Below are 14,704 nucleotides of genomic sequence, written 5' to 3' on the forward strand. Positions count from 1 at the left end.
GAAGGCACTTCAATTCGAGCTAAACATGTTTGTGTTATACAGTGACTGTGCTGGGTGAAAAATTATAACGAAAATATATATATATATATATATATATATATTTTTTTTTTTTTTTAACAAAAAAGACCAACAACATAATAGCATAACATATTAGGCGACATATTACTTCCGGTCCAGCTTTGACCAGGTATATCTCGTAAACTAAACCGACCTGGAGCTCAAAACTCCGGGTGTGGGGAGCCTTCAGACCCCACCGTCCCCAGCTCCAGGGACCTTCCGGTTCTGAGATACGGCCTCTTCCTGTCCAGCTTTGACTGGATGTATCTCGGAAACCAAGCTCCAAACTGGGTGTGTGAATACCCTAGAGTTTGGAGCCTCAAGTCGGCAAGGTTCTGGACTTATTCACGCTCAAAAATCACTAAAAGCATGTGTCCATGATCCCACTATTTGTCCAATAACCCACTATATTTTAAAAGTACTAACCCCGGGCTTCATGCAATAAGCTGCAAATGGACAGAATCCCCCCTGCAATCTATTGAATGGGGATTTGGGTAGTGTATTTTTTGGACATTTTAACTTTTGGACAGTTCCTGTCATGATAAAAACTATTTTACTGCACTCAGAGGGGCCCCCGGGGTCCGTAGCACCAAGCGCCATCCCACAATTCCATCGTCCATGAACCCACTATTTTTGTAATGGCATACAGTAAATGCTACGTGGGAATGTCAATATCTCAGCTCAGGAAGGGTCTAGAGACTCCATTTTTGCACTCAGGTCCAAGTCTCATGGCCCTCTATCAGAATCCAGAGTTTCGAGAAGATCAGAGAAACTCAAAATTTCGACCCAAAAAAACTCAAAGGGGTCGACTTTTTCAGGGCGAAAAATTGAGTTTCTCCGATCTTCTCGAAACTCTGGATTCTGATACAGGGCCATGAGACTTAGACCTGAGTGCAAAAATGGAGTCTCTAGACCCTTCCTGAGCTGAGATATTAGGCAGATACTCATAATGTTTTGGCTCATCTGTGTATACACTAGTGATGGGGACGAAACCGCCTATGCCGAGTCAAGACAGTCTTTGAAGGGACGAGTCCGAGTCGAGACCAAGTCTTTGAGGAAGCAAGTCGAGTCAAGATTTTGTCCCGACATATCATTTTTGATATTCATGATTTAATATCACCCCAGTTAATAATCAACAGTTAAAAATCATTTTTGCGGTCAGACGCGTTCCTCATGCCCGTGAAAGCCTTCTCCCTCTCCATACGGAGCTGAATAAACTTTAAGGTCATCTCATCAGTCCCTTTATTAGAAAAATATCACAAATATGATAAAAAATTACATTCTTTAGCATTGAAAACAGGATTTATTTTATTTTCCCAAATCGCATGTCCACGTGAACAACACAGCCTGCTTTTACAGTTCTATAATTGTATATGCAACCGTGGCATTGGAATAGATGTAATGCATTGGAATAACTTGAAATGAATGTTCAAGTTTAAGAAAAATGTACAGGTTTCAATATTCATACTACGTTTATATGACTCAGTAAAGCCATGACATTCGGTTCTATTTATGTAATGAATCATATTGCGACCGTATTGTTTAACGCGCTATTATTCTGTTTGAGAAATCAACCACTGGTCGATAAAAACCGCAATGATAATTAAATATTCTCTTCTCAGCCATGTTTACGGTCCATGAGCGAAATCCCATCTGTTTTCTGATTGGCATTTCGCAAGGGCCAAAGTGTCATGTTTGTTTTTGAGAAGGCAAATCTACTCCTTATAGTTTGGTGTTAGCATGTGTTGCTAAGCTAACAATACAATGCAGAAACACAAATATGTAACGCACATCGCATGCTGCAAAACAATTTCAAAATATGTACAATTCACTTTTAATCCAAATGATTGTCAGCTGATAGTAATGTGTTATCCATTGTTTGTTTGGAAATGCATACCGCAAAATCATGTATGCTATAGCAGAAAGGAGAAGCGACACTTTCATTCGCCATTGATTGCAGATAACAGACCCTCTGCACAAACAGTCGGGAAGAAAAAAAAAAAAGACCGAGCTAAAGATCCTGCTGTTGAAATAACAATCAAATGCCAGCATGACCGTGGAGGACGTGCTGTTAAGAGTCGGGGTCGCTGACAAGTGCACGGATGCCGTCAAGGTTGCATATGAGCTGCCTAAGGCGAATTGCTTCAACCTTTAGCATACTCTACCCACAACCACCCACCACTGGCAGTGAAGTACAGATCAACACTTAGGAAGGCAAGAACGCCGACTGTTAAATAAGAGTCCACAACGAAGTGGTGATCTTACAGGGAAGAGTTGGCATCAAAAGAATTGCCATTTTAATCCAGCTCGAGGTCAAACTGAGGAGGGTCATGCACATGCAAAACTGAAGGAAGGATGAAGAAGGCTTATTTCAATTATTGGGATACATAATGGACCATGACTCAAGTGCCTCAATTTTATATTGCAATTCCACCATAGTGTCCTCACTGTGAGTGTCCACATTACTGTGGCGTTTCCACTCAGCCTGATGACGGGCAGTTCACTCAAGCGTTTCAATGTCGTGGCCTGGTCAGCAGATTTCTCGCTGTCCTTGTTGTCTCCTCTGAACCTGACAAACTGTTAGAATCACATAAAGGGCATTGGAGATGGTCTAAATCAGTAGGCTGCCTATATAGACAGCATCCAAGCTGAAAGAGCCTTCTTGGATAAATACAATGCAATCTGGGATTGTTTTAGAGATAGATACTGCTTTACATTTTTTTCATTTAGCTGACGCTTTTATACAAAGCGACTTAAAATTGCTATATATGTCAGAGGTCGCACGCCTCTGGAGCAACTAGGGGTTAAGTGTCTTGGTGCCTCACAGTGGATTCGAACCCGGGTCTCTCACACCAAAGGCATGCGTCTTATCCACTGCGCCCTCACCACCCCTTTAGATTTTGGTTAACATGTTGCTGCTTACCATTTGGAAGAAACCTTTTGTCTGTAACGTACCTTTGACGCCTGTAACAGCTGAGTCCCATACAGTAACTACAATTTAACATGTTCGGTGGTCAAAAGATAACGCAGGACTTGCAATTGGATACACATTTGTGTTGTATACCATTTTTAAAATTGAGATACGATTGCCTACATCAATCCTTCATTTGATGTTCTGTGGGAAATCCCCATACGACATCAGCAAGAGTCCTCTACGGGATCATAACACAGAAAACAACAAACCAACAGCGAGATGGGCAAATCCCAATCAGCCGAAAGCATAACAGCAGTGATACAGGAAATCAAGGGATGAAACAGGAAATCTATTATCCATAAGCCTCTGTCGATGAACCTCAGTCCCAGATGGAAACTGTGTTCTTTCGAGTTTCCTGAAGCGGAAAAACACCTTGAGCTCGTGCTATGAAAAGCTCAACCAAGGTAAGGCAACATTAAGTCCCGCCTTTCTCCTTCCCCAGCCTTTGACCTTGCCAATAAATTTACAATTCCCTGGGTGTTTAGCATCTAAATGAGGCACACTTTGGTGGAACAGTCGGCAAAAGTCTTGAAGGGAACATGAAAGAATGGAACAGCAAAGGCCCTTCATTCACATTAAGATTTCCCTGTTCCAGAAGACTTCCCAATTACAATTGCAGTTTTACCTTTCATATAAACTGTGAATTTCCTTGGGAAAAATTCAGGGAACAAACTTACCATGACAGCAAGGAGTTTTCAAACATCCCACCACAGCAAGATTGCATTACGTGTCTTGCTGAACAGAGAAAAAAAAAACACATGAATAATGCAACCGGCTCACTGCACCTGGAGGAATAACAATGAGCTTCCTACTTTTCTGCCGTCATGATCCTTATTAAAGGTCCAAATGGCTGTCATAGAGCTTAATCTGTAAAATACACACACTTTACATGCATATATAAGCTCCATTTACATTTCAAGACTACTGAAGAATACACACAACTCGGTTTGTTGGCATCTCCAGCCTGTTACCCTGCCCTGAATAAAGGGAAATTGGCTCCATACAGTTAACCTTTCGAGAAAGAAACGCGATGAGCTGTTGAATCAAAATGTTGCTGGAAATGTTTATTAGACAGGAAGTCATTAGAATGTAAATGTGTTAGGTGCTTTCTCAACCTCATTTTCCCTACGCTCACAAAATACATAAATATTTGACATTTATCATCTTAATTTGCTGTTCAAACATTCAAAGCTGTGAATTTGTTATAGCTACACTTCTTCAGTTAAAAACATGTTATGTACAATAGACAAGATATTGCATTTGGCATAATTACAACAGTTTTGTTATTTAATTTACAGTTTTCTCAATGGCGGATTTTTTGTGAACGCCTGGCTTTCGCAACAAATCCGAGTCTCATAAAATGGAGAAATTAAAAATGTAAGAATTAATAAGAAAGAGGACATTGTACTGCGTTAGACGATCACATTTCCCACTAAAACAAAACAATAGCTGGTCTCCACTTCCATATTCGCTGGGATTTCATTTGCAGGGCCATAAAGAATTGTAAACTTGTCAACATTTGGACAACAAATGAAATTAGCATGCAATCATTTCTAAACACTTCTTTGTCGGAATCTGTGTAATAATCATTCAGAAAGGTTGTAGATGGTCCCTCTACCTCCATTTCGTACAGGTAAATGAAACATGAGGTCAGGGAAGGTGCGGTCCAGAGGTGCCAATCCAGATTCGACCGGACTGGAACGCATCAATTCAGATTAAAAGTGGCAGCCCTTATTGCCTGATGGCAGCTCGAGTCTCCGTAATGCCCTAGGTAGATCAAGTACCTTTTATATGAAGCTTTTCTTACCAGGATATAACACTTTGTCTCACTGTCTTTCAGACAGCCAGCAGCCGTACGGTAACGCAGTGCCGTAAAGTGGTCCGGCGCACCGTTGAGTCCTTACAGTGAAGTCAATTATAACGGATGTCTAACGGTCCATTTGCATCCTAATAAAGCATCTTCGAGTTCAAGACATCCATTTTCCTTACAGCCCACCTGTTCCTTTGGCACAACACTTGGCAAAACTCCACAAAAGTATATCTCCATTTACACTGTGTGGGCATGTGCGCTTGATAGGAATTATTCTGACCACCTACAGAGGATCTAATCATTCAGACCCCAAACTCTAGCGCAACCTAAAGAAACTATCAATGCGTTAAAAAAGACTCGCCCACAACTGCGCTCCAATTACACAAATGGGACGGATGAACTACTCTTGATTAAACTCGCATTAATTTCACATTAATCAATGCAAAGGTAGTATAGTATGTATGTTGATAGTTTTCAGATTCGTCTAACCCGTGAGAGATTTTTGCGTGTGGATTTTCAGAGACTATGGTAACTTGGTCTTACAAAAGCAGTGACCTTTCTAAAGGCCTATTCACACCAAGTGAAAACTCTTTACGTTTTGTTTCTTTTTCCTTCGTCGGACTGTAAAGAAAACTGACCTGTCGGTGATACAAGCATTTTTTGTTTCCAGAGTCATCGCTGCACTCACACAGTTTAGCCCATTTAGGTAACCGATGTAATGCTAATGGACGTAGGACTAATATCATCTTTGTGCATCTTAGGAAAATGACATACTAGTTCATGAACTCTTTTGTACTATAGATATAAACAGTTTCCTAATAAAATACGTGCATTTATAAAATATTTGCATAAATATAAAAATCACAGGGCAGAGAGATTTGTGCAAAAGTGTTGTTTATATCAACTATATCTGCACTATATTGCCAATCTATATAATTTCCCCCACACATTAAGGACTTAAAGGAGTAGTTCACTTTAAAAAAAAATGCTGATAATTTACTCACCCCCATGTTATCCCAGATGTCCGTGTCATTCTTTCTTCAGTCGAAAAGAAATTAAGTTTTTTGATTAAAACATTCCAGGATTTTTCTCCATATAATGGACTTCAATGGGAACCAAATGGTTCAAGGTCCAAAAGACAGTTTCAGTGCAAACTGTTCAAAGGGCTTTAAACGATAAGGGTCTTATCAAGCGAAACGATCGCTCATTTAAAAAATAAAAAAAAAACAAAGTTTATGTTTTATAAGCTCAAATGCTCGCCATGCTCTGTACTGCGATGCGCGTTCGTGACTCTCCTGTTCCAACTCAAAATGAACTAATCTTTTCCCGAATCAACACCTTCATTTCGTTCGTTGAATGAACCAAATGAGACGAAAAAAAGATTTGTTCATTTTGATAAACTAGTTTGAAGAGGAGAGTCACGAACGCGCATCACAGTACACAGCAAGACGATCATTTCAGCTTATAAAACTTAAACTTTGTTATTATTTTATTATTTTAATGAGCGATCGTTTCGCTTGATAAGACCCTTATTCATCGTCTGGAATCGTTTAAAGCCCTTTGAACAGTTTGCAATTTGCACTGAAACTGTCATTTGGACCTTGAACCGTTTGGTTCCCATTGAAGTCCATTATATGGAGAAAAATCCAGGAATGTTTTCATCAAAAACCTTAATTTCTTTTCGACTGAAGAAAGAATGACACGGATACCTTGGATGACATGGGGGTGAGTAAATTATCAGCAAACGTTTTTTCAAACCCCTTTAGTAATGTTCTAATATTTTATTATTTTCCCATATATTTTCTCTCTCATTTGGTGTGAATAGGCCTTATGCTCAAAGGAAAATGTAACCTTGAACATTTTGTGCTAACATTAATATAGAGGACTTCTAGCACCTTTATCTATTTAAAAGTACAAAGTACTTTTAATTGTGCATTTGTCATTGATAAAAAAGACTCTTAAGGCAAAACATGTCTTGTATCAACCACTATTAAATACACATAAATCTATGGAAAATCTGAGAAAATACCATAGTACTAAGTTCAGTTTAGAGTTAATTTAGGGGCTTGGGTAAATTTGACAAGCGAACTTATAATTTCAAACCTAAAAAGTGCAGAAAATGCAGTCAATACCCCAGCAAACCCTCTTTCTCTCAATATATATTTATATATTAAAAATATTCCACAGTCTATTTATTTTATAACAGGGAGATTCGGGAATCATCGTAAACCCATAGAGGTTAAGTGTAAAAGTGCAAATGGTGGGGCTGGTGTGAGGGGCGCAGCGTTAGAGCTGCGAGACTTTCCTAGGAATGGGACGGGGTCTGGGAAACTGGTCGGGTCGGCGTGGTTCAGTGTTTTGTCTTCGAATCTGGTGCGGTTTGGGCGGAATGGGTGGCGCGTCAATGCTTGGAGGAATCGACAAGCTTGGCGGAAGCGGGACTTGCCTGCGGGGGTTGTTCCGCTCGTGTATGCTGCTGTAAGGAGGCGGGGTCTTGTTCTCCCGTCGAATGAGCTCGTCTGAGCCGCTGGAGGCGGAGTTTGGGAGGGCGTGGTCAGTGGGTGTGTTCTCAGTTCCAGAGGCCTCAGATACGCTACAGCGACTGAGAGATGAGATGCCGCTGCTGTAGCTTCCAGAAAGCACTGGAGAGTTTGACACCAACCCTGTAGTTTGGCACTCTGTGGGCGAAGGGGTGAACGGAGGCGCAGAGATCTACAAATACAAAACACATACAGATCAAAGATGAAGCTTTGGGCCACAATGCAGTTGGCTCAAGATAAGTTACATCTATCTACTAGTCTAGCAGGAATAAAGACAGTCTTTCACATATACATATCTGTTTTTAGTGTCGCATGACCCCTATAAAAACATTACTGATTTGGAGTTTCAACATTATGATAAAACAGTATTTTCCTGGATTCTTTGATGAATAGAAAGTATTTATTGGAAAAAATAAAACTTTGGTAACAATAAATTGACCAAAAGTAGATAAAGTAGTTCATTCCTGACCACAAACTTTTGAATGGTAGTGTAAATATTGTGTTGCTTTCCTCTGTTGTTACCAGAGTAAACACAATCTTGCAGTAAAATGATTGTGCCACCATTGAGAAGAAAGAGTTTAGACCGATTAGTGGATTCTGCAGCGGATCACTGTTCAGGACTGGAGTGAACACTCACAAACAGCGTCTCTCTGTCTAATCATGAGTTGGATTGACTAGACCCTGACCCAGTTTAGACATCCTGGATTGAGTCCCGAGACACTACAGTAAACACCGTACATCAAAAAGTCACTTCACAAAACACCCCAGACAACAAGAAAAGGTCATACCTTCTGAGGCGAGCGTGATGTCATCACAGGGGACTGTGATCGTGTAGTCTTGGCAGGAGATCCTATTAAAGGACACCAAAAGTCAATCTACTTCACTTGATACAGGAGCTTGGGACAGTAAACATGGTCATGGCTGTCTACTAATCAGGGAAACGCTTTGCCAAGGACGGTCGGCTAATGCAAAACAGTTTAACAATTCGGTACCAGTTCTTTTCCAGGACAACATCCTCAATTACAGTGCACTGATGTACACACTTGTTACAAGGGTCACTTCATGCATTTTTATTTTACAATTTGTTCTTTGAGGTACACTTACAAAGTTAGAGAAGTTTGGAGTGCCAAAAAGAGTCATTTTTTTAACGAATTTGTGCAATTTGCTTGTTGGTAATAAACATTTAAACTGCTATCCATTGTATTTTAAACCATTTTTGAGACATTTTAAAAATGATATACATATTTTGACTTGATTTATGTAGCCATTAATCAACAGTGGTGGTTAACCTGCAACATGGCCTTTAATTTAATTTATACTACTTATATTTCTGAAAGTTACTTCATACTAACAACAACACTAATAATTTATTAGGTTACATTAAAACAATTTAATAATATTATAAAAGAATAAAAATACTAAATAAATACACTACTTATATATATATATATATATTGGGAAACCTATTACTTTAATATTGCAATAGCGCACTGGCCATTTTTTGGAATGATCAATTCTTCTCAATTTAAATAACTTGAGTATATATATATATATATATATATATATATATATATAAATATATAAATACACACACACACACACACACAACAAAAATAGTAAATATAGCTATAAATTATAGTAAGCATACTATTAATAATTAATAAAAGTATATATTAATTATTATATATAAGTAATAAAATGTAAGAATAAAATAAATATATAACCAATTAAATAAAAAAATGATAGTAAGACAATGCAGAAAAGAGAGTGCAGAATAACATCTAAAAGGTAATGAAGCAGCAAGGATGCAGATTGAGGTTTAAAGACACGTCGTGCAGTTTAAAGAAAGAAAGCAACGAGAAAGCTCATCAAGAGTGATTATAAATAAAAGAGTGTGAGAAGGATCCCGCTGTTACTTTTCTCATTATCCAATGATGCATCCGGGTGATGTAGAAAATAAGATTAGGAAGAAACCAGGAGACTTTGGAGCAGAAGAGTGGAAGATCTGAGAGTTAAAAGGCTCAGGAAACATCTAAGTCAGTCTCGGGCGAAGCAGATTTCTGTCTTTACCTGTGTGCGCTGGTCTAGGAGGAACAGGGGGGCCCTTTCCATTAAAATCAGAGAGCGGCATGTCTAGACTCCAGCTACTAGGTGCAGGCTTCACCACTTTCACACACAAAACATGCATTTCAGGTATATTCAGTCAATTCAACTCAAAATGCAAGGCCCAGTAGGGTTGTATGACTGACAATAGGAAATAGCTAATCAGGGTTTGGCGGACCATAGAGTGTAAAAGCATGGACACTGTCCCATTACACTAATTAGACTGTCTCAACAGGAACAGGAAATATGCCAACTGAGGAAAGAAAATTGTGTTTGTTCAGAACAAAATATCCAAATATTCAATATCCAAACCCTTTCAGACCCTTTCCCCCTCTAAAATTAAACACATTTAAAGGGATAGTTTACCCCAAAACGAAAACGCAGTTATCATTTCCACATCCTCGAGTTGCTGAGTTTCTTTCTTCGATAACACTTTATTTGAAAGGGACTAACATGACACCTTCATAATCTTGACATGACATATGTTATTAATATTATGCATGTTTGTGACAACTGTCATTAAGTGTCATTCGCTCAGTTATGACATTTTTAATGCAAATATGACACCTTTGTTATGACACCTTGACATAAACCAAAACATCATAACCTGTCAGTGTCTTTGTCATGACAACTTGACATTACTAAGACAACACAACCTGCCATAAACATGAGCAGATTAATGATCACTTAGCTTTATTGGTTAACATTACATTAAACAGTCATGTGGTTGGTTTTGACATTGGCCGTCATGAAGCCATTATAACTTTTTAATGACAAATTAAATTAGTACCACTGTAGTTGAGGTCAAGAAACATATTCATGACACAGTTATAATGGCCTCATGACAGCCAATGTCAAAGCCAACCACATGACAGTTTAACTTCATTTAATGTCAAGTTGTCATGACAAAGACATCTCACACAATGTCATATCTGCATTCAAAATGTCATTATTGAGTGAAAGACACTTGCATAAACCTTACTTCATATTCATAACATATGTCATGGTTATGAAGGTGTCACGTCTTATGCACACTCCTTCAAGTAAAGTGTTACCCTTTCTTCTGCTTATGAAGAATGCCGCTAATCAGACAGTTGACGTTAACCATTGACTTCAATAGCATTATTTTACCATATGATTCTTTCAAATATCTTCTTTTGTGTTCAACAGAAGAAAGAAACTAGGTTTGGAACAACATGAGGTTGTGTAAATGATGACAAAATGTTCATTTTTGGGAAACCTATCTCTTTAATATTGCAATAGCTCACTGGACATTTTTGAAAGTCTTCTCAAATGAAGCAGTAACATCAAAAACACCATGTATATGGGAAATAAATTACAGGAAAAAAACTAAAAGTTGCCACTGCTGACCATAGATTTAAATAACTTAGGTGAACAGATGATGAAACCTCCTCAAAATCTCTCTCTGTCAATTAGAATAAGCATTAGTCTGTTTGTGAAGCTCTTTGGTGGTCCAGTCACAGCTGTCACAACACACAGGAGCGGTGAGCTGTCGGTTAGCATCAGATCTAGCGCGCTGACCGCGAGACCCCGTCACTTCAGACCACCTTCTTCACAGCAGGACGACAGACGGAAGATTCATACGCTCACATGCACATGCTTACCTTTGTCAGGGGTAGAGATGTTGGGGTCACTGCGAGGCAAGGACGCATCGCCCGCTGGGTGTGGGACCGGCCTCTGTGAAAGACATTCACATCACATCAGTGCGCTTGAGGATTTCAGTTGAGAGAATGTTACTAAAGGTTTGCAATAGGCTATTGGTTTATCCTCGTTCCTATTTTACATAAATTATATATATATATATATGAAGAGTTCAGATGCAAAAGCCTCTAAATGCCATTTGAAATTTTCTTCTTTAATGATGATTTTTATCAAACTTGTATATTTAAGTTCAGTAATTTCACTTAAATAACAATTAATAGGTAATTATCATTGCCATTTAAGTGAAATCACTGAACTTAAATATACAAGCTTGATAAAAATCATCATTAAAGAAGAAAATTTCAAATGGCATTTAGAGGCTTTTGCATCTGAACTCTTCATTTATATATATATTAGGGCTGTGCAACAATTAATTGCGATTAATCGCATCCAAAATAAAAGTCTGTGTTTACATAATATATTTGTGCATGCTGTATATAATTATTTTGTATATATAAATACCAATGCATGCATGTATATATTTAAGAATTTTTTGCACTTATATTCTGTATATATATAAAAATACATAATCTATATTATATAAATATAAATATTTTATAAATGAATAACAGATTTTCTTAAATATATACATGCATGTGTGTGTATTTATATATACAAAATAATTATATACAGCACACACAAATATATTATGTAAACACAGACTTTTATTTTGGATGCGATTAATCGCAATTAATTTTTGCACAGCCCTAATATATATATATATATATATAAATAAATACGATCATTATTTGCCACTTTATTCATAGCTGAAAAAGACTGGATATAAACTTGATTCTGGGAAAATCTTCTTCCATGGTTAAATGTGAATAAATATATAAACTAAACACAAACTTCTATAGGTGGCATTACAATAAAACAGAGATATGTATATATTAGACATCCATTGTGAAAGCTTCTTACCCATTATATGCTTCATTTATGATGATTTTACATTAGTATGTAATTAATCTCCCTATTAAAATGCTATGAGAAATGAGTCTTCGGCATAGATGCTTTACCTCACTTCTCGTATCTTGACAAATAATGTTCCCGAGACACATTAACAAAACCAGTTTCATCCAGTCATTTTTCAAGATGTGGTAAACACAAATCTTACAATGAAGGCGGCTAAGAGAAGAAAACCCAGCTATACGCATCAAGCGAAGACTGGCATCTGAGGAATATTAAAAACACTGATACTGTAATCATCTTCATACCTGTGTGGGATCCAGGGGGTTTGGATATATGGCGCTGCAGGGTCTCTCTCTCGGCGAGAGGCAATTCTCTCGGGAATGCTTTTGTTTATCTGACAACTGTGGAGAACCTGCGAAGGGTGAGGAGGTGTAAGCAAGGGTGTGATTTCAGTAACAAACCAATATGAATGCTCAAATATGTGCCCCCACACACACACACACATAAAAAGGACATAGATCTTGCTCTCGTTTCTTTGCTAACCAGCCAGCACATGAAATAAAGGCTCCTCCTCGTCTCTCCCTCCTGTTGGGGCGAGAATTGTGCTCTTGGGGTGACAGACGGCTATTTCGCGGGAAGAGATGGACTACCAGGTCTGAACCTGCACAGAACGCTAACATCCTCCTCCAGCACAGGACAGAAGGCCACGGCTCCCTTATGATAGCTATCATCAGTCTAGAGTTCGTCAAGCGGCGTTTTATGTCTTCTGTAATTCGACAGGAGCGCCTCCTGTCTGCCGCTGCTTTATGGGGGTCTCTTTGCAAGGCAAGAAGGGCTGCCAAGGGGAGACTATAAGATTACATAAATGTCTCCATACATATTCCCATTTTTATTATCTGTGTCTGCAAGTAAACACATGCTGGATGGAGGGAGATAAGTGGCCGAGGAAGAGCGGAGAACAGAGGCGAGAGTTCTGCAATATATCAGGACACCAGCTTTCTGTATCCCACCAAAAAAAAAAAACAGCATTAAATGGGCCATAAACTTCACTTCTGTAGCATTTTATTTTTATCTCAGAAATCTGTTTATTATGGAGGCCTGTTTCTGAATCAGAGTAACAAAAAAACAAGGTAAAGAGTCAAAATTTACCAAGATTGAACATAGCATACCAGGAAATATGAAGAATCGAGAAATATGATTGCAAAAAATAGCAATCAAACACAAGAAATGAAGTTGCAGAAAACCAGAAAAATAGACACAATTAAAAGAAACAGTCCAAATTGTGTTTTAAAGTCGCAAATCCAATGTCTCTATTATGAGAATGGACATGTACAAGTACATCTAGTTAATTATTATTACTCAGTACTGTAACACAGACACCTTAAAATAAAGTGTAACCAAAATTCGCAATTATAAGAAGTCCAAAATGAGAAATAAAGTTTCAATTTTGATATAAAGTTACAGATATGACTGACACTGTGAGATATGAAGACTCAATTATGAGAAATATACTTACAATTATGAGTATATAATGTTAAAAAAGGGAGAAATGTTGCATTAATGTCTCAAATACTAGAAATAAAGTCACAATTATGATAAATAAAGTTCAAATTGTGATATAAAGCTTGAATGTCTCAAATATAAGAAATCACAATTGCCTTTATTTGGTGGAAGCCGGCTTCCGTAACTTACACATTTTTACTTAAGGCATCTTGCTTCATAATATTTTAAAGTTTTAAAAGAACCCTTTCTAACCCCGTCAAAAAATGTTTCATGCAAGTATAAAAATGAAGAGAAATGATTGGTCAGTGCACTGCAAGCACACAGTCCGTTGTACATATTTAACACGTGTTCTTGTGCCGCATCAAACCTGCTGTAAGAACACTGGAGTATGTCTACATCAAGCTTGTATTTCAATAGAGCAAAGGTTTTTGGACAGACTCGTCTCACCTCTGGCACTGGACGGAGCCGAGCTGGTCACGTTGGGAGAGGCCGAGTGATTGGAACTGAGACTTGAGGTAGACGGACTTGGCTGAAAAGAAAAGAAGCCGTGAGAAACATAAGAGCGAGCTCACAGTTTCCTATACTTTGTTAACGGGTTGTAAAATAATCATTCGTCTGGGATAAAAGAAAAAAATGAAATAATCTGTCCATCCCGTCTATAATTCACCTACAAATCCGATTCTCCCAGTGAGAGAAAAGACGGAGCGAGACAGGAAGGATTAGGGATGTGAGAGAGACAGATGAAAACAGAAAGAGTGCAATTAGGAAAAAAATAGGGAGATTAGGAGGAAATATGAAAGACAGCGACAGAGAATAGAGGTTCTGCCGGTGTGTGTGTGTGTCCTCTGCACTCACCTGCATGTTGAAGACTTCATCGGAGCTCTCTGATTGGCCCGTGATGTTGCTCACTTCATTGGACGCCTGAGATGACAGCGAGGATGAGGAGTAGCGGTTGACCGCTGGGTAGCTGAGGGGACTGAATAACATACAATAAAAACACCATGAGAATGACTTCATAACAAGTAATATGAATTTCTGTTGAAAATTAGAGTAAAATTTTCCAAGCAGATTAGTAAAGTTTTA

At 38.3% G+C, this 14,704-nt stretch overlaps 1 protein-coding gene across 3 annotated transcripts in view; it reads right to left on the reverse strand.

Moving 5' to 3' along the window:
• Nucleotides 1-4,080: 4,080 nt before the first annotated feature.
• dock4b (dedicator of cytokinesis 4b) overlaps nt 4,081-14,704 on the reverse strand; it is an 84,263-nt gene continuing 73,639 nt past the window's right edge. For 2 of the 3 annotated variants that reach the window (XM_039667917.2, XM_039667916.2), the window contains 7 exons: nt 14,477-14,597; nt 14,069-14,150; nt 12,424-12,530; nt 11,110-11,182; nt 9,452-9,547; nt 8,170-8,231; nt 4,081-7,553 (listed from right to left, as the gene is read on the reverse strand). In XM_039667917.2, the coding sequence (XP_039523851.2) occupies nt 7,128-7,553; nt 8,170-8,231; nt 9,452-9,547; nt 11,110-11,182; nt 12,424-12,530; nt 14,069-14,150; nt 14,477-14,597 (967 nt within the window). In that variant the 3' untranslated portion in view covers nt 4,081-7,127. The remainder of the gene's footprint in view (nt 7,554-8,169; nt 8,232-9,451; nt 9,548-11,109; nt 11,183-12,423; nt 12,531-14,068; nt 14,151-14,476; nt 14,598-14,704) is intronic. The other variant, XM_039667918.2, reaches the window with a different exon arrangement.

The sequence above is a fragment of the Pimephales promelas genome, chromosome 24 (assembly GCF_988280905.1).
Source record: "Pimephales promelas chromosome 24, fPimPro1.hap1.1, whole genome shotgun sequence".
Taxonomy (NCBI): domain Eukaryota; kingdom Metazoa; phylum Chordata; class Actinopteri; order Cypriniformes; family Leuciscidae; genus Pimephales; species Pimephales promelas.